Below are 19,412 nucleotides of genomic sequence, written 5' to 3' on the forward strand. Positions count from 1 at the left end.
TTAAAAAGGGGGGAACCCTCTAGGTATTATTTGTATCACACCTATCTTCAAACTGCAACTGCGGAAGGCATAGATACAGCCTTAAATATCCTGCAGGGGGCGCTGTGCTGACAAACTAACCATTTTAACACTGATAAACAAACCATGAGGATGAGCCAAGGGCACTCCTCGCCCAGAGCACTATCTATCTTAGGGTTGGCCCTGCTACCAAGAATATCTGTCCCAATACATTGAAAATGAAAGACCACATAGCACAATAACATGTTTTATTTTTATTGTTGACTCGTATTTTAACATGTTTTGAACTGCTTTAAACGTTTCTTTTTGTAAAAGCAGGATAGAAGTCTCTTGAATAAATAAGTCACAAAAATAAGTAAAGACCCACGGTTGGGAAGCTGTGTTAAAAATAATTGCCTCCAACAGAAACTCAATCTGCACAATGTAATGTGCAAAAATACTCTCCAGACTTATGTGTGCTACCAAAAGTTCTTGTTAAAAAATGGGACATGCAGAGCACTGGTGTGTGGGGTGTGTGCAGAATGAGTCTACCCTAGTGAGGATGTAATCCCCACTGAAAATGATTTGACACACTCGTATCAACCACACAGTTGGCTTAATACAAGCCATAATAACATTAATCACATGGACAATATATATATAGCTCCACCAATCCCCGCTGGTACTATATTGGGCAGCAGTGATATAGGAAGATGCTGAAAGGCATCATCTCATACTGAGCAGGAGGAGGCAATGGTAAACCCCTCCTGTATTCTACCAAAGAGAACCACAGGGCTCTGTGGGCGCCAGGAGTTGAAATCAACTCGACAGCACACTTTACCTTTTACTATATTAGAGTATAGGGTTGCCAACATTTCATTGCCAGAATGAAGGGCTGGCTCGGGGGGCTTGGGAGGTGTATGCAGTGGTAATCAAGAGCCTGAGTATCACTGACGTATATGTAATCGAATTATACGCTATTGAATAAATGAGGGACAAATGCTGTCCCTCATCCCTGCAATGAAGGACATCCTGCATAATGAGGGACAGCTGGCAACCCTATTTGAGTATGGGTTTCATAAATGGCTCCTGAGAGTACCCAACAGATATCTGAATGGCTACCTCTTCAGTAAGGTGCCTGTAGCATGCTATTTGTTTCCATAAACTGAGGGGGGGAGAGGAGAGAGGGATGAGGCAGACAGAGAGAGACACACAGCGTGGAAGAATGATCATGCCCATGATTGTGATCAGGTGCTGCATTCATTGGAAACAGAGCGGGCCTGCAAATGCAGCTTCCCAGGCTTAAGGGAGCATCTCTGCAAGGCAGGCTGCTTCCTTGTCTGTGGATGCTGCCACAGACAGGGCCAGTTGTGGGTCACGGAGCAACAAAATTTCAACCTGCCATTGTTTTTGCCTCACTTTTGATATGTCCAGTTGAGTGCAGAAGGGAATTAGCAACATGGAAATATGTACCCTGTGAACATGCCACAGATGTCAGGAATCCATCTAGGGTGGAACTATGCAAAACATGCAGCTCTGTGATTCCTCCGGGGGGGACACATTTCCTCTTCAATACTGCTCCTGTGGAGGCTGCCATTGGAAGTGTAAGACTGATGCAGGAAGGAAAGGTCTTCTTAAGCTTTTCTTCCTGTGCTGTTTTTCTGCTGCAACTCACTCCCCTAGTTGCTTTTACCACCAGTGTGGAAAATATATGAGTATATTTACCCATCTAAAAGAGACTTTAGGGAAGGACAATTTTCACTGGAAAAATGGCATGGGATAAAGAGATAAGAAAGGATATTAAGAGGGCTAACCTGCCTGACAGGGTGGGAGGAGCTTATGTTTGCCACTCTGAGCTGTTTGGAGGAAGGCTGTAATACAAATCCAATATATTCAAAATCAGAAATACGCAAGTACTTGCACAAATGTGTTGTGTTAGTGTTAGCCTGCTGTGATAGCTACTTGTATTACTACTATAACAACTACCCTGTTTCCCCGAAAGTAAGACCTACCCCGAAAGTAAGACCTAGCAGTAATTTCTGATGTACCGCTAATTGCCCTAGTGCATTTTTTGGGGCTAAAATTAATATAAGACACTGTCTTATTTTCGGGGAAACACGGTAATATGTATATATACCACTTTTCAACAAAAACCTCCAGTGCAGTTCACATAGAAAGATAGATAGATAGATAGATAGATAGATAGATAGATAGATAGATAAGCAAGCAAGCAAACAAACAAACAAACAAATATAGGCCCCTGCCCCCAAAGGGCTCACAATCTAAAAAGAACCATAAGGTAGACACCAACAACAGCCACTGGAGGGATGCTATACTGGGGATGGACAGGGCCAGTTGCTCTCCCTCTGCTAAAAATAAGAGAATTGACACTTTAAAAGATGCTTCTTTGCTCAATTACAGGTGAAACTCGGAAAATTAGAATATCGTGCAAAAGTCCATTAATTTAAGTAATACAAATTAAAAGGTGAAACTGATATATGAGACAGACGCATTGCATGCAAAGCGAGATAAGTCAAGCCTTAATTTGTTGTAATTGTGATGATCATGGCGTACAGCTCATGAAAACCCCAAATCCACAATCCCAGAAAATTAGAATATTACATGGAACCAAGAAGACAAGGATTGTAGAATAGAACAATATCGGACCTCTGAAAAGTATAAGCATGCATATGTATTCAGTACTTGGTTTGGGCCCCTTTTGCAGCAATGACTGCCTCAATGCGGCGTGGCATGGATGCTATCAGCCTGTGGCACTGATGAGGTATTATGGAAGACCAGGATGCTTTATTAGCGGCCTTTAGCTCTTCTGCATTGTTTGGTCTCATGTCTCTCATCCTTCTCTTGGCAATGCCCCATAGATTCTCTATGGGGTCAGGTCAGGCGAGTTTGCTGGCCAATCAAGCACAGTACACTCTATACTTTTCAGAGGTCCGATATTGTTCTATTCTACAATCCTTGTCTTCTTGGTTCCATGTAATATTCTAATTTTCTGGGATTGTGGATTTGGGGTTTTCATGAGCTGTACGCCATGATCATCACAATTATAACAAATTAAGGCTTGACTTATCTCGCTTTGCATGTAATGCGTCTGTCTCATATATCAGTTTCACCTTTTAATTTGCATTACTGAAATTAATGGACTTTTGCACGATATTCTAATTTTCCGAGTTTCACCTGTAGATGTTAGTAGATGTGTGTATATTTATTTATTTATTTATTTATTTATTTGTTTGTTTGTTTATCCTACAATATGTTAACAACAGCACCAGCTGTGACTCTTTCTGGAAAAGGCACATTTGGCCACTGTCACACATGCCTTGGTCCTGGATGGACTGCTAGAATACACTGTATGTGGATTTGCCTTTGAAGGGTGTTTGAAAACTGCAGCTGCTGCAGAATCCAATGGCCGAGATTACTCTGATACCATTTGATTGACATTGGCTTCTGGCTTTTTCCAGGATCATTTCAAAATCCTGGTTATTGCCTTTAAAGCCCTGGAAGGGTTTGATCTGGAGTATTTAAAGAACCACCTGCCCCCTCATCATCCTGCCTACCCGTTCAGGAGGAGCTCTGCTCCATGTCCATTAGCATCTGAAGCACTGCTGGTGGCAGCATGGAGCAGGGCCTTCACAGTTAGGGCACCCAGACTCTGGAACACTCTCCTCTTATGAAACCTGGCTAGCTCTTTCCCTGCTCACCTTTCATACATTGTTGAAAATTGTTTTCTTCCAAAAGGCCTTCCAAGCTGACTAATTTCAGTTCCTCTTGATCTGTAGGTTTTGTTTGATTTTTGCTTGATCCCCCCCTGCCCGACCCCCGGCTGCTGCTCAAATTATGACATTAATCATTTATTTTAGTTTATTGTAATATGGTTGTGTGCCACTTCAGGAACCCTCAGACTGAAAAGCAGCTTATAAATACATATACACACACAACTCCTCCAGACTTTCCCTGTGTCTTCACATTAGCATTTTCATACACGATGCTTAAATGTGATTTTGCTTAAATTGGTTTGTGGTCTGAATGTAAAACATACATTGACCAGAATTTACATTTGGTTTTAAAATGGTTTCTCTTCTGTTTTTTAGCACACATTAGCACATACCCCTGCTAACTTGGCAAAGAGGCACCTTTTAATGTGATGATTCTCTTTATTTAGCAGGGGGAGAGTAACTGGCCCTATTCACCTCCAGCACAGTACCTCCAGTGACTGTTGCTGGTGTCTATCTTATGTTTCTTTTTAGATTTTGAGCCCTTTGGGGACAGAGAGCCATCTTATTTATGTATTATTTCTCTGTGTAAACTGCCCTGAGCCATTTTTGGAAGGGCAGTATAGAAATTGAATAATAATAATAATAATAATAATAATAATAATTATTATTATTATTATTATTATTATTATTATTGTCGTCGTCATCATCAATAATAATAATAATAATATTCACATGTGACACAGTGGAAAGGCTTAAAGGTGCTTCTTTTGGGCTCCCTCTCCCCTTTTGCCAGAAGGTATTTTCAAAGTAATGGGTCAAAATGCCCTCAGCCAGCAACTTACAGAAGCTGAAACTGCCTAACTGCAAAGCAGAGTGCAGAAAAGCCCCTATGAACAGCTAGAGGTGTTAATGCATGGCAGAAAGCCACTTGTGGTGTGTGTTACCACCATAATACCTTCCCACGTCACATGAGTTATGTATAAAATCACCACCACAGTGCTATTTCCCATACGTGCACTGCCCTCATAAAGGCTGCAGACATTGTATTGGGGAGAACCAGCTTATTTGGAGTGACCGACATGATTGGCATTTACCAATGCAATGTAGGTGACAGTGCCAACTACTGGGAAGCAGGTTTGTGGCAGCAATATGCCACAAAGGTGTAGAACATATAGAAACACTTATAGACCAATTTCAAACTGGCTTTCAGGCAGGCAATGGGGTTGAGAAGGCCGTGGTCATCCTGTTGGATGATCTCCAATTAGGAATCGATAGGGAGAGTATGACTCTGTTGATCCTTTTGGATCTCTCAGAGGCTTTCGATACCATTGACCATGGTAATAGACACCTGAAGGAGTTGGGAGTGGGAGGCAAGGCTTTGCAGTAGTTCCACTCCTGCCTCTCGGGCAGATTCCAGATGGTGTCGCTTGGAGACTGTTGCTCTTCAAAATAAGAGTTCTAGTATGGAGTCCCACAAAGCTCCATAATGTCTCTAATGCTTTTTAACATCCACATGAAACTGTTAGGAGCAGGGGCGTAGCTATAATTGAACGAAAGGGTTCAAAGAACACGGGCCCCCAGCTCCTGAGGGCCCTCCAGCTCCATCCCTCCCTATTTTCTTCATTGTCTACCTCACTCTGGGGGGCTGCCTGAGAGAGGGATGAACACGGGCCCCCTCTCCCCTAGCTACGCCCCTGGTTAAGAGAGATCATCAGGAGATTTGATGCAGAGTGTTATCAATATGCTGATGACACCCACATCTATTTCTCCATGACACCTTCATCAGGAAATGGCTTAATGTCTCTACCCTGGAGGCAGAAATGGGCAGAATGAGGGAGAACAAACTGAGGCCGAATCCAAGCAAGACGGAGGTACTCCCTGTGGGAAGTCGAAACTTAGGATGTGGGTAAGATCTGCCTGTTTTGGATGGGGTTGCACTCCTCTGGAAAGAGCAGGTACGTAGTCTGGGAGTACCTCTGGGCCCAAACCTCTCCCTGATTTCTCAGGCTGAGGCAGTGGCCAGGAGTGCTTTCTATCAACTTCGGCTGATTCATCAGCTACGTCCATTTCTGAAGATAAATGACCTTAAAACAGTGGTGCATATGCTGGTAACATCCAGACTTGACTACTGCAATGTGCTCTGTGTTGGGCTGCCTTTGTACATAGTTCGGAAACTGCAGTTAGTACAGAATGCTGCAGCCAGGTTGGTTTCTGGGGCTGCCTGAAGAGATCAAATTTTAAAAGAACTACACTGGCTGACAATAAGTTTCTGGGCACAAAGTGCTGGCAGATGTGCTTCTAGGTAATTTTGGAGCCTGGACCTAAAGGCCTTTTGGTCTCCGTCCCCCCAAATTAAGCATCATCATGCTCCTCCAGGTGACCACACCACTTGAGACAGACTAAAAAGGATTTGGGGGGGCCCTAAGGGCTGTGGAGGACCTGGACCTTGGCCCGGAACTTAAGTCCAGGGATAAGAGTGCCTCTGAGTGCTGGTCATTACCTATAAAGCAGTAAATGGCTTGGGTCCAAAATATTTAAGAGAACACATTCTTTTTCATCAACCCCGCTGCCTATTAAGATCCAGTTGTGCTTGGTTGTTGGCGATGCAAAACCGAGCCTTTTCTAGAGTTGCCCTGGAGACTCTGGAATGCACTCCCTTATGAAATTAGAGTTTCCCCTTCTCTGAATGCTTTTAAGAAGGACCTGAAAACATTCCTGTTGAGCCAGGCTTTTAGCTTATAGTTTTAAAGCTTTGGGTTTTAGCCTTTTTATCTGTATTTTAAAATTGTTTTAATTGTGTCAATGTTTTAATGGTGGGGTTTTTTTAGATTGTGAACGGCCCAGAGACTTACATTCTGGCCAGTGCCCATGTTACATTTACACATTACAAACCAGTTTACAGGCAGGCTGATTCACAGCACATGAGGCGGAAGTGAGATTGTGCCTATATCAGTTGGATAATAATACGAATGCAACATTGGCATTTGTCTGGAACATACATTCTGTTTGCTGCCCGCTCGGTCCTATTATATTAGCACCATTCACATGCAGCACAAACGGCTTAGGCAGCCTAGTCCCAACAAGCAGATTTACTCAAAAACAAATCCCGCTGGAGTTACAATCGGTCTTCCTTCCCAGCGGTTTAGGATTGCAGCCTTAACGTCATGTGTCAAAACCGTCTTTTCCCTTTTTCCTCCTTCTCCTCCCCGCCCCGCTTGACTTGGGTCAATGCTGCCTGCCGCCCTGACCTAGAAATGGCCCCGGCGGCGAGCTTTCTACGACGAAGCGGGAAAGGGCGACGGCAACACAATAAGGGGGAGCCACCGCCGCGCGCTTGGGCGTGTATTTTGGGTTCGGAGGCGTCTATTTTTAGTCCCCTTGATGGCTGGGATTCCGACGACGTCAATGGAGCCCGGCGTTGACGTCACGGAGGCTCCTTCCTGGCCGAGGCGGAGGGGCGGGGCTTGCAGAAAATAAAGCGGCGGGCGGATGGCGAGAGCAGAAGGCGCGGGCGTGTGGGGGTGGAAGGCGGCCGCCGCCGTCGCCGAGCCCCGGCAGCCGCGAGGAGGGCCAGGTGGCGGGGGGAGGCCGGGGCTCAGGATGCCCCAGGAGGAGGCGACACCCCGGGCCCCACCGCCGGGCAGCCCGCCGCGGAGAGGACGCTGGGAGGGAAGGCGGCAGGAGTGGAACTGGGCGGTGGTGAATGAGCAGCAGGTGAGTGAGAGAGGCTGGGGAGGAGGCGCGGGTGGTCGGCCGTGCCCACGCGGGCTGCCCCGTCTGGGGAAGCAGCCGCCCTGATCTCTCTCTCTCTCTGGACTTCGTCTCCTTCTGGAGCTGGCGGAGCGGGAGAGGGTGTCTTCTCCTGAGCGGCAGTCCCGTGATAGTGGGGCACTTCGTCTTTCTTTCTTTCTTTCTTTCTTTCGTATAGCGCAAGTGTTAGCTTCTTGGATTCCTCCCCAGCTCGAGAGGGGAAGGAAATGTGGTTTAGAATTGTGAGGTCGTAGACTGCTGTTAATCCCTTCCACCTCTCTCCTGAGCTGTGCAGCCCTGTGTGATTGTGCTTATAAAAGACTTATGATAAACTGTCGTAACTCGTTCGTGATGAGCTCGAATGGGTTTTGCTTTTGGGTAAGAATGCCCTCTTATCCAAGGGCATTCTTACCCAAGAATGCCCTTGGGTAAGAATGCCCTCTTACACACCCTCTTATCTCTCACGAGATTCTAGTGGGGATTCTGGCATCGTGCTTGTGTTAGATGTTTTGATTTCTCTCGCTTCACTGCTCCCTCCAAAATATTCAGACTTCAGTGATATACCTGGAAATCTGTGGTAAAAGATTCTGTCCCAAAGACATCTGGCTGTCTCCATATCCATTTCTTTTCTCCCTGGGGTTTGCAAAACCAAGGCTACTCTAGGACCTGCAACAAAGTACAAAGGCGGTTGTGGCCAAAAGACTGGAAATGCCTTTCCTCCCACTCCTGTTACTGAGATTAATTGCAAAGGAGGTTTGCAAGTACAATCAGTAGGTACTCCTTCCCACCTTGGAACTTAGGAAGCTGCCCTATACTGAGTCAGATCACTGGCCCATTTTAGTTCTGTATTGTCTGCACTGACTGAAAGCAGCTTCTCCAAGGTTTCAGGCAGGAGTCTTTTCCAACCCTACCTGGAGATGCCAAGGATTGAACCTTGGTCTACCTGTATGCAAAGCAGATCTCCCCCCCCCCCAAGGTTTGTATTGCCCCCCCCCAAGGTTTGGCATTGGCTAGTAATGTGCCTGCGAGATGGACCTGTGAATGCAGCCAAGAAGTGGTGCATTAAGAGAGAGTGTTTGGAATACCATTAAGCACCTGGAACAAGTTCTTGCACACCTCATTCACACATCACAGGATCATTCTGAAGGACCTCTTTGTGCTGGGCCGGAACAGAGCTCATTTTGTGACACATGGAAGTACTTCTGAGCAGGGGTGTCACAAGGTTGGAGTGGGCCTTGGGATAAAATGAATATGGGCCCCTGTCCAGCCCCCACTATGGTTCAGTTGTAGCTATGCCCCTGTTTCTAAGAGAGAGCTGAATGCAAAGAGGTTGGCTAAAACATCCACCCACTTTCAACCTGGTCCCATGCATGTCTGCTCAGAAGCAAATCTCAATGTGTTCAGTAGGACTTACTCCTTAGTATGTGTGCTTAGGATCACAGCTTTTGAAAGTCCTATTGTAGGGGCAAACGGCACTTGGCTGTCAGACAAGAAGCACCTTAGATGTTCACTGTGACCTACACGGAGCACTGGTGGCATTATTATTACTATTTTAAAAAAATATTTATCCCACCCCTCCAGTACATAACAGTAAAACAGTAAAAGTAATATCAAATTTAACATAATAAAACACAATGTAGAATTAAAACAATTAAAACAAACCCAATTAAAAACCCACCAGGCTGTACCTAACACATTAAAAAGCCTTCCTAAACAAGTAGGTTTTAAGTTCTTATTTTAAAAAACCTTAAGAGAGGGAGCAGGGCAGAGATCTTCTGGGAGGGCATTCCAGAGTTGAGGGGCCACAACCAGTGTCCCTTCTAAGAGGGATTCCCAGATGTTGTTGACTCAAAACCCCATAATCTCCAAGCAAAAGCCATTGCGGCTGAGGGTTCTGGGAGTTGTAGTCAACATCTTGGAATCCCTCTTAGAGGTAACACTGGCCACAACCAAAAAGGTCCTGTCTCATGTCCTCACCAACAGAATCTCAGTCGATGGCAGGGTCATGAGCAGGGCTCAAGATGATGAGCAAAGGGCCCTGGCAGATTTGTATGGGTGAATGCAGTCTGACAGGTACTCTTGTCCCAAGCTGTGTAGGGCTTTGAAGATCCAAACTAGCTCTTTGAATCTAGCTTGGAAGCGACCTGGCAGCCAATGAAGCTGCCACAGGATGGGTGTAATACTTGAGAAGCCACTAGCCCCCATGAGCATCCTCGCAGCAGCATTCTGAATTGGCCGAAGCTTCTGAACTATCTTCAAGGGCAGCCTCGGAACGCATTGCAGTAGTCCAATCTGGATGTTACCAGTGCATGAGTGACTGAGGTCCGGTCTGAGTTCTCCAAGTAGAGTCGCAGCTGGTGTACCAGCCATAGTTGGTAAAAGGCACATCTACGTTCATTGCATTCATTGACCATATAGCAGTGATTTGACAATGTTTCAAAGGGCTAGTACGTACACAAAGTAAGCTGTGACTATTTCTAGCAGGATAACCCACTTTGGGGGTTATCCAACCATCAAATCGGTGTGCTTGAGATGTGGGACAATGTGTGTATTACATACATTTGTAACAGAGCTGGACATGCCTGTTGTAATAAAGTAAGTTTCCAGCCCATGGCTGTGAACTGCAGACTGAAATATCTGTCTAGAATTGATTGAAAACATTCCTGGCTGCTTTGTAAAGCACCATGCACAGCAATGGCTCAATATAAATCAAGAATAATAATAAAAATTGGACAGTTTCCAATTGGAAGCCCAAGTGGGTGTTGAGGAGGACTTCTGAGGCAGGTGAGCAAGTGTTCAATATCCACCATAATTCCTTATCCCCCTCCCTGTGGCTGGCAGAATTGGTGCAAATACAGCTTGCACACCTTCCTATTCAGGTTGCAGAGTTTGGGTGATCTTGCTGGAGAAACTAGATTTTGAGTGCAAAGCACGTCCAACCTTGGCTGTGGTCTTCAGCACCTACTTGGAACGTTAAGCAGCAGCTTCCCCTTTTATACTACTTCTTGAGACCAAAAGGGTGGCTAAGGCTTGGAGAGGGTGACCTTTTGTTCGATAGGATATTTAACTCAAAACAAGGCTAGTGGGGGCCTGCTGCTCCTCTAGAACCCTTATCCCTTCCATGGGAAAGCTCCTTACCAGACATCAGATCTCCCCCGCTTCTGGTGCCATGTGCAAAATACCCTGGTTTGTCTGGTTAGCGCAGGGTTGGACTCAGGGCACTAAGAGGGCGGTGGAATGTATGTGGCGGGGATGCAGGTTTTGAGCAGAATAGGTACTCAAGGATGGGAGTTTTCACTGTTGCTGAGTGTGGCGGGGCTCAGGGGTGCTCCGCAGGTGGGGCACACTGGGAATATGCCCTGTGGGCCAGTCTGAGCCTGGGTTAGTGCCAGCTGTATAGGGTTGGCATTGCCTCCATTGGGCAGGTCATGGGAATACAGCCTCGACTCGAGCAAGAAGAATTTTCTTCCCCTGCTCCTCCCCCTCCCGCCGCCCATCATGAGTGTCTTAATACCTGACCTTTTTCCAGATCGTGGTGAATTTGAATGAAAGGATGCTGTGTTCATTTGGTATTCTGTGTCCATGTAAATTAAAGCCGCTTCTGAGTGTTGGGCGATGGCAGGATGCCTCTCTGTCCTGCTCAACAAAGAGGGTCCTTGCATTCCTGCTGAGCTGCAAGTAGAGATGTTGACCTCGTGATGGGTTGGGCTCCTACGGGGACTGTTTCAGATAGAGTGGTTACAGGCCACTGTAGGCATCTGTGTCGATTGCTTCTGCTTGTTAAAAAAATAATAATCTAGACTTTAAAATTACTGGTGTGTGATCAGTGGCAGCTCTTACTCTGTGTGTGTGTGTGTGTGTGTGTGGTGGGGAGTGGAGGCAGACAGACAGAACTGGTTAACTTTATGAAGCTTTGCTTCCAGCTCTGGCAAATCAATGCTCTCTCTTTCATAACGCTTGCTAAAAAGGGACAGGACTTGGCCGGTGTTTGCTTAGAATTGCGTTAGCCTTTTTGGCACCAGCTCTACTGGGACTCCCGAACTCTCTTCCCAGCTTTGGCCAGAAAGTGTGGTTGAGTAGGTTAACAGGGCTGGGGAGGGGAAAATTCCTGGTTTAGAAGGGATTCCCCACATGGCCTATATATGGGAGTTGGCGTGTACTCCCAAGACCTGCTGACGCTAGCCTGTGCCATCCAGCTGCTGACGTCCAGGGGTGGGTGGGACACCCCTTACGCTTTCTCTGACGCCCCTGTGGGCTTGGCTTCCTCTTAAACACAAACATGCGTGCGTTTAAGCATGCCGCTTGCCAAACCTCACTAGCAAATCCTGACCCAGCCCCTGATGATTGAAACCAGCTGTGGCTGCTGCCCTCCATTGCAGCCAGATGGTTTCTGCACAAGGTGTTCACTGCACCTGCAGACTTTAAAAGAGAGAGAGAGAGAGAGAGCAGCAAATGGGTTCAAAGCTGATCATGTTGCAAACATAGGGGTTTCTGTTGCTGGCAGTTGTTGCAGACAAGAATGAAGCAAGATTATTTTGATGGTTGGTGGGGATACTGAAGAAGTGGATAACTGTAACCCAGAATGCTGAGTTTGTCACTACTCTGGGGAAGATGGATGATTGTTTCCTAGTCGGATGTAGAACCAGGTTATAGTCTGGAATAGGGCATTAAACATTACTATTGGTGTTATTAAAATTAAATTTGCTACTGTGTAATTCTCTTTGAGTCTTGCAAATAGAAAAGTCCTAAAGCAACTAACTAAGAATAGTTGCAGTAGACAAGACTAAAAGAAAGGGGGCAGGGGGGGGATACTTGCAGTAGACTCTGTTATTAGATTAATATTGGGATGGGGCTATAGCTCAGTGGTGTACAGAAAGTCCCAAGTTCACTCCCTGGCATCTCCAGGTAGGGCTGGGAAAGACTGCTGCCAGTCAGTGTAGACAAGACTGAGCTAGATGGCCCAAGAGTCTGGCTTGGTTTAAGGCAGCTTCCTATGTACCTGTGATTGATAAAATGCTTTTAAGGGACTTATTCTCCACATTGGAAAGGGTGACCAAAGTATGGACATGCTGGTTCCAGTCTGTGATGGTGACCACAAACTAATCTAAAACAAAGTATGTGTATAGACATTGGATTGTAAGAATATTCCACAAACCAGTACTGATAAATGGGAGGGCCAGCATTTTTAACCACACTTGTCGTGTGAGAAAGGATGGTTAACTTACATTAAAGGACAGTTTGGTTCTTCTAAAAACAAAATGGCTTTCTTGTAGAACTGGACTCTTCCTCAAACTGTGTTGCTTTTGTTGGAAGATCTTCCTAAGCTCTGTACTCAGGCTGGATTGTTCGTACACCCTGTCCTTCACCTGTGTGCCTGTGCCAATAAAGATACACTTTGCTGTTATGTTGGTTCTCTGCCAATCAAAACAATTGTGGCAGGTTTCTTGGGTACATGTGCCACAGGTGCTCATTGCACAGAGGAAGAAAACTTATTCAGTGTTACACTTTTGAGTAATTTGCCTGGAATCTAGATGAAGGGCTTTTTCATCAATGCATTTCAGGTTTTTTTCTCTCTGTGAAATTAGAAAGGATTATTCTCCCCCAATAATAAGACTTTTCTGCAAGAACAGGATTTTCTATATTGGCGCTTCAGTTCCAGCTCTGCCAGAAACTCTGTTAATACAAACTGGTATCTCAAAAGAACTTGGACTTGACCCACATCTTGTTCCAAGTCAGTGAAAGAGGTGGGCTAGAGGAGATTCAAAATGTCACCTGGCATTCATATAACAAATGGACCCAATGAACGGGCAGGGTGCACTTGATACTGCAGAGCAGCCAAAGCTAAGACTTAATTATAACCTGGGTAGATTGCTGCTGGGAGCCCCAGGTAAAAGCAGGGAACAAATATAACTGTCATTCTCAAACACAAGATTAGTGCCATAAAATTTGAAATCCAAGGTTCTTGTTCAGTTTACCAGACATAAAACTTATTATCCATTTATTTTAAAAGTCTATCTATCCCCATTGTATGTTAGCATTCAGAGCAGCTAATCTTGATAAGACAATAGAATTATTTATTATTTCTCTGTGTAAACCGCCCTGAGCTATTTTTGGAAAGGTTTTTGAAAAGAAATCAAATTTTGAAAAGAAATCAAATAAATAAATAAAATAAGAGCAATAATAAGACAATGAATATGAGCGGTAAAACCATAAAACGATCTAGCAACACACAAAAAAGCATCAGATAAAATAGAATACAGTTCATGTCCCACACTTCTTCCAAGGAACTGGAGGTAGCATACATGGTGTTTAATCTATATATGCCTGCCTTGTGAGGTAGGTTAGGCTAGAAGGTTGTGATTAACCGAAGATCATGAAGTGATCTTCATTCCCGAATGGCCAGCAGAACCTGACCCTCCACAGTCCAGATCCCATAATATATCTGCTACACTACACAGGGCCTTGTGTTGGTCCTATAGGTGGAAACAAAGTTATGAATCCCAATTCTCCATTTAGTGTTCTAAATCAGAGTTTTCCAACCCTTTTATCCCAACGCACACTTGCATTAAGAAATGTAACTGTCCCCACCAACAGATATACCATTCTTTGTGCTGGCAAAGCTGCTGTGCAGTTCTTATTTTAGCTTTGCTCCTCTTCTTCATTCTTTTATGGTTTTTATTCTTATTCGTAGCTGTCCCTCTCATCTCTCCTAGAGAGGATTAGCCCTATGATGCACCAGGACGGACACATCACTCTTGGAGCATAAGGGGGAGCAAGCCAGCTCCAGAAGAGGGGAGCTTAAACTTGCTCTCTCATGTACTGAGGACATGTCCTTCCTGGTGCATTATAGGGCAAATCAAGTTTGAAAGTGGGGAATTTAAACTCCCCACCTTTGGAACTGACTCAACATGTCAGCCATGGCACACTGGTTGGAAAAGATTGTTCTAGAGCCCTTGGCTCTCTCCGAGATGGGAAGCCTGCCCTGTTGGGGGGGGGGGGGGCACCCAATTCCTTTAATTTGTTTAGTAAGTCCTAGACTATGTAACCTTCGATAGTGAGGCACCAGCAGTCTTGTGAATAATTTAGTTCCTTGGAAGTTTCTGTACCATCTAGAGACCACATTCCCAGCCAGGAACTTGGAGCCCCTTGACACATTCCTGTCCAGAACACACAGCAGTCAGATAGAAGGACTTTGTACTTTGTGCTAATCTGGTTTTCACCTGGGCTGTTGAGTGGGAGGGAGTGTGATTGCCTGCTTCTCAGCTGTTCTCCACACTCAACAGGATATTGGGTTGTTTCTAGGCAGGACGTCTGTAAAGCAAGATGAAATGAAAGGGGAGGGCTAATGAGTATAGTAGCTATTAGTAAAGCAGAATATCAGGGGTCTCCTATCGCCTGGGGTGGGAGAGGCTCTTAATGGGTTGGGTTGTGGAGTCCATTTTTTTTTTTTAAAGGACTCACAGATTCCTAAATCCTTTGGGGGCAGGTAAGGAGGCAGGAGGGAAATTGAATGGTGAAAAGTAAAGAGATGAGCTAGAGGTTGCATTCCAACCCCAAGCCTCTGGATTCATATGGAAATCTCTAAATTCTTAGCCAAAGCTTGTCATGATTGTCAACTGACACTCCCACTGAGTTTTCTCCAGCTTATTTAAGTGATAGCAGTATAATTAACATGAATCCTCCTAGGCAGTCTTTTCTTTTAAACACCTACTCCCAGCCTCCACCTCTGTCTTTGGCCACCACTGTATGCTGGGGTCACAGCCAGCAGATCCTAATGCTTCCGCTTTCATAAGATGAGCTTTGTGTCCAGCATCCGGATTCCCAGAGTGGAAACCAAATACCGAAAACACACATGCACACACAAAACCCCAAAAGCAGGGCATAAAAGCAGTAGCTGTTCCCCCACCCCAGTTGCCTCTGAGAAACTGAGAGCCAGCATGGTGTAGTGGTTAGAGTGCTGGACTAGGACCGGGGAGACCAGAGTTCAAATCCCCATTCAGCCATGATACTTGCTTGGTGACTCTGGGCCAGTCACTTCTCTCTCAGCCTAACTTACTTCACAGGGTTGTTGTGAGGAGAAACCTAAGCATGTAGTACACCGCTCTGGGCTCCTTGGAGGAAGAACGGAATATAAAATGTAAAATAATAATAATAATATTCAGTGGTATAGTACCTCTGAACATGGAGGTTCTGCAAGTGATGGATCTCTCCTCCATGAACATGTCTAGTTCCCTTTTAAAAAGCAGCCTAAGCTAGTGGTCACTATTAGGGATGTGTACGAACCGGTTCGGCAGTCTGTTCACAGACCGCAGAACCGGTTCGAAAGACTGGCGTTCGAGCCGGTTCAAAGGTATGGGGGAGGGTGTCCTTCCCTTCCCTGCCGTGTTCCCCTGTCGGCACTGTTTCCAAAACCGCTGTCGCGGGGCGGCCATATACCCTCTTGCCATGTGATGCACGCTGGGCACTTCCAGTATTACTCTGGCCAGGGTGGCAAGAGGGTATACAGCTGCCCTGTGACAGCGGTTTTGGAAGCAGCCCTGGTGGGAGAAACGCGGCGGGAGAGATAAGAACACCCTCCCCGCACCTTAAAGCTACCCCAACACCTCCCGGGAGTGCACGGAAACGGTTCCATACACATCCCTAGTTGTGGCAGTGAATTCTATAGCTTGTCCATGAAGTACTTTGCATATGAGAGAGTAGTTCCTCTACTGAGATCACAGTGGAGATGAGCTTAAAACTGCACTCTTAGCATGTCCCACCACCAACTCTGGCAAAAAAAAAAAAAAAAGCAGCATAGGGATTATCTGGGAGTAATGCACCAGCCTCCCTTGTCAAACAGCAAGAAATCTCCCACAACCCAACCCTTAATGAAACTCGCTGCCTGGCATAAGTTGCAGACTGCACCAGTTGTTCCCCATGTGCCTCAGGATTTCTCTTGTTAGTGTTTCCATCCTGCCTTTTCTAAAGCTCTAAAATGGCTTGCAACATAATTGGCAAAACCATCTAAAATTTAAAATCACTTAAACCAGGACTTGTCCGCTTGCAGCCTGGAGATTGAATATAGACCTTAAGGGGTGCTGTCTGCCCCATTTCTTCCGGTATTTGCCACTGCTTGCTCACTCCTCGAGGGGCAGTGGAGCTATGTAAGAGGAAAATAAGTGGAGGGAGTCTCAGAGCTGGGACACGTGAAGCTGGAAAGTGCCCCTGAGACCCTTGCAAAGGTGGTAGCCTACAGGAGGTACTTGGTTTACTTGGCAGAACAGCATCAGCTGCACCAAAAGTAGCATGCAAGAGAGTTGGGCACCACTTGTGACCCGGCTGACTGCTTCTCAAAGAGTGAGACCATGTCCTAGAGTGGCAGAGCAGAGGATTCTGGGAAACAGCAGCTCTTGTGCCTCAACCTCCTGACTGGCTCTTCCTTTGTCTATAAAGAGAATTGGGAGGAGTCTGGTAACCAGTCAGTGGCAGAGAGGGGAAGTGCAGGGGGTGGGGAAACCAACCTGGCCCTGTACCTCTTATTTCCCATGCAGAACCACTCTCACTCAGCAGCTAAATTTAAGCTGGGGTCTGAAGTAACCAGCTAAATGGTACTAAATGATCCAAGCCACAAAATTTGAATCTGCCATCTTAATTAACCCAAAGCCTGCCTAAAAAGATGAGCTTTATATGGTTTTCTAAATTCCTCCTAGAAGGCACAGTGCTGTACCTCCTCTGACAAGTCCTTCCCAAACCCCCAGAGCTTCTGCTGGGAGGGCTCTGTTCTTTCCAGGTCTGTTGTCCAGGTCTCTCTCAATGATGGTGCTTTGTCCCTGGCCCTGTCCATAAATCTCAGTAAAGGGGGTGAGAGACAGCGACTGGTGGAAGAACATTGGAGCACATCCTAGAAAAGATGGCTGCACTTCTAGTAACTCAGCAGGTAGTCCTGGCCACCCAGTTAGTTCCAAGCTCTCAAGTTGGATATAGAAGCTGGGAACATTCTGAAACCCAAGGGATGTCTTGGGAACGCACCCTGAGTGCCTGGCTTGCAAATAATCTTTCCTTTCAAAGCAGAACGTGCTGGAACAGTTTGCATTGCTTAGTTGTCTCCTACTGGATGGTTTCAGTGTGACTAGCAGTACATAAGGTTGCTGGTTTTAAAGTGGGTTCCATTTTGACTCGGTGCAGGGCTGATCACTTGTTTAGTCAACTCAGCTGACTGGTCAAGTATTTAAAACATTACTCCAGTAGAACTGTAACAAAAGACTTGTGCTAATTATGAACACCCAAGTTAACGCATGTAAAACAATGGCATTCTAATCTACTGTAATCAGTCGTTATTTATAGCTAAAAATATTTAAGCTTGCCTCCCGGCAATAGCAGCTCTGCTCCTTGAATATAGTGGATAATTCTTCCTCTTTCAGCATCCTTTTAAATTATTGAGAAAATGTTGTGTCTCTCTGCGTTTCTCTGCTAAATGTATTTGGTTCTTCCAGTCTAGATAACTTGACTTCTGGACTGAATTCAGAAGGCAGCAATCCTGATAAAGCATCTTTCCCCAGTTTTTTCTCTTCTCAAGTTTGCATGACTGTGCTGGTGCTGTGTACTGAGCCTTGGACCACATGGTTACCATTTGTCGTGGCACAATGGCCAAGAACGGAACCCAGTGTCCTGGGTGTTCCATCTGTGTATGCAGCTTTCTTCCCCTTTTGCAGAGATTGCTTATCAATGGTGCTCAGAGCCTGGAGATGTGAGTGGGTTTCCCCTGCCCCCAAAAGCAGCAAGCCATATTTCCATGTGCTCAAGGAAGATGTTGGCTCATTCTTAGACATCAATAAGGCTGCAAGCCTCAAACCGCTTAATCTGAAGTACCCTTATGCAGCTCAGTGGAACTTTCCATTTGAAGATTGGGCTGCTACATATAGCACTTTTTTCATAGCAGCTGGATGTCTGAAGTCTGCCAGCTTATTTGCCCTGGTCTTCTTCTTCTTCTTTTTTTTTGTGCTGCACATTTTGTTCTGGAATTGTCATCAGTAGCATTTCACTAGCTAGATGAGAAATTGTTTGGTAGAATTAAACATATTGCACATGTATCTCGCCCATCTTCCAAGTTCAAGTTGGCATACGTGATATGCTGCTCCTTCTTCATCTTCACAATAAGCAAGTCAGGCTGAGAAATCGTGACTGATCCAAGGTCTCTCAATGAATGTTTGTAGGTTAAACTCTCTGTGGTTAGAGCCCAGTACTTTATCCGCTATTCTTGTATTTTTACAGTTAGATAGAGCTGAGACTTGAACCCTTCCTTAGAACAAGGGATTGGCTGAATGTTCTCTAGATTACCAAGCAGCCCTAGGATTCTTTGACTCTGATCCAAAGTACCTGAGGAAACTCTGAACAGAAAAAGCTGTGGCAGAGCCTCCTCCTTTAGGAAGAGGATGCTGAAAGGCAGCATCTCCTGCGTGGGAGGAGGCAATGGTGAACCTCTCCTGTATTCTACCAAAGAAAACCACAGAGCTCTGTGGTCTCCAGGAATCAACAGCACAACTTGACTTTAAGATCTCGGCTAGCTCAAACAGTCCTGTGTTGTCCAGTGGTACAACCAGTGATCTGCTTACCAACCTGATGTTTTCCTAAACAGGGCACCCTCCGTTTCATATTCCTTAAAATTGGGGTTTACCCTAAAAAGCCAGCAATTGAAAGTGCTGGAAAGATCCAGTTGACGAGGACATTCCTCTCGACACCAGCTGCTCCGGGAATTCCGCCAGGGCTTCAGCTCAAACATGCAGTAAAAACGCATCTAGTTACGCAGTCGGTTTTTGCAAACGTGAGGCCTTTAAGCAAACCCAGAGGCTGCCGAGGCTAAAAATATTTTTAACAATAGGAAAATACATCAATCTTTCCAGCTGCTGAGTATCGGTGTCTTTTATGCTTGGCCTACAAAATTCCAGTTGGAGG

The 19,412-nt window shown here is 45.5% G+C and overlaps 1 protein-coding gene across 2 annotated transcripts in view; it reads left to right on the forward strand.

Annotated features, from left to right (window-relative positions):
- Positions 1-7,204: 7,204 nt before the first annotated feature.
- The window catches only part of NR4A1 (nuclear receptor subfamily 4 group A member 1), a 41,690-nt gene continuing 29,482 nt past the window's right edge, over positions 7,205-19,412 (forward strand). Inside the window, exon 1 of one of the 2 annotated variants that reach the window (XM_053296831.1) lies at positions 7,205-7,445. In XM_053296831.1, the coding sequence (XP_053152806.1) occupies positions 7,221-7,445 (225 nt within the window). In that variant the 5' untranslated portion in view covers positions 7,205-7,220. The remainder of the gene's footprint in view (positions 7,446-19,412) is intronic. The other variant, XM_053296832.1, reaches the window with a different exon arrangement.

The sequence above is a fragment of the Hemicordylus capensis genome, chromosome 2 (assembly GCF_027244095.1).
Source record: "Hemicordylus capensis ecotype Gifberg chromosome 2, rHemCap1.1.pri, whole genome shotgun sequence".
Taxonomy (NCBI): Eukaryota; Metazoa; Chordata; class Lepidosauria; order Squamata; family Cordylidae; genus Hemicordylus; species Hemicordylus capensis.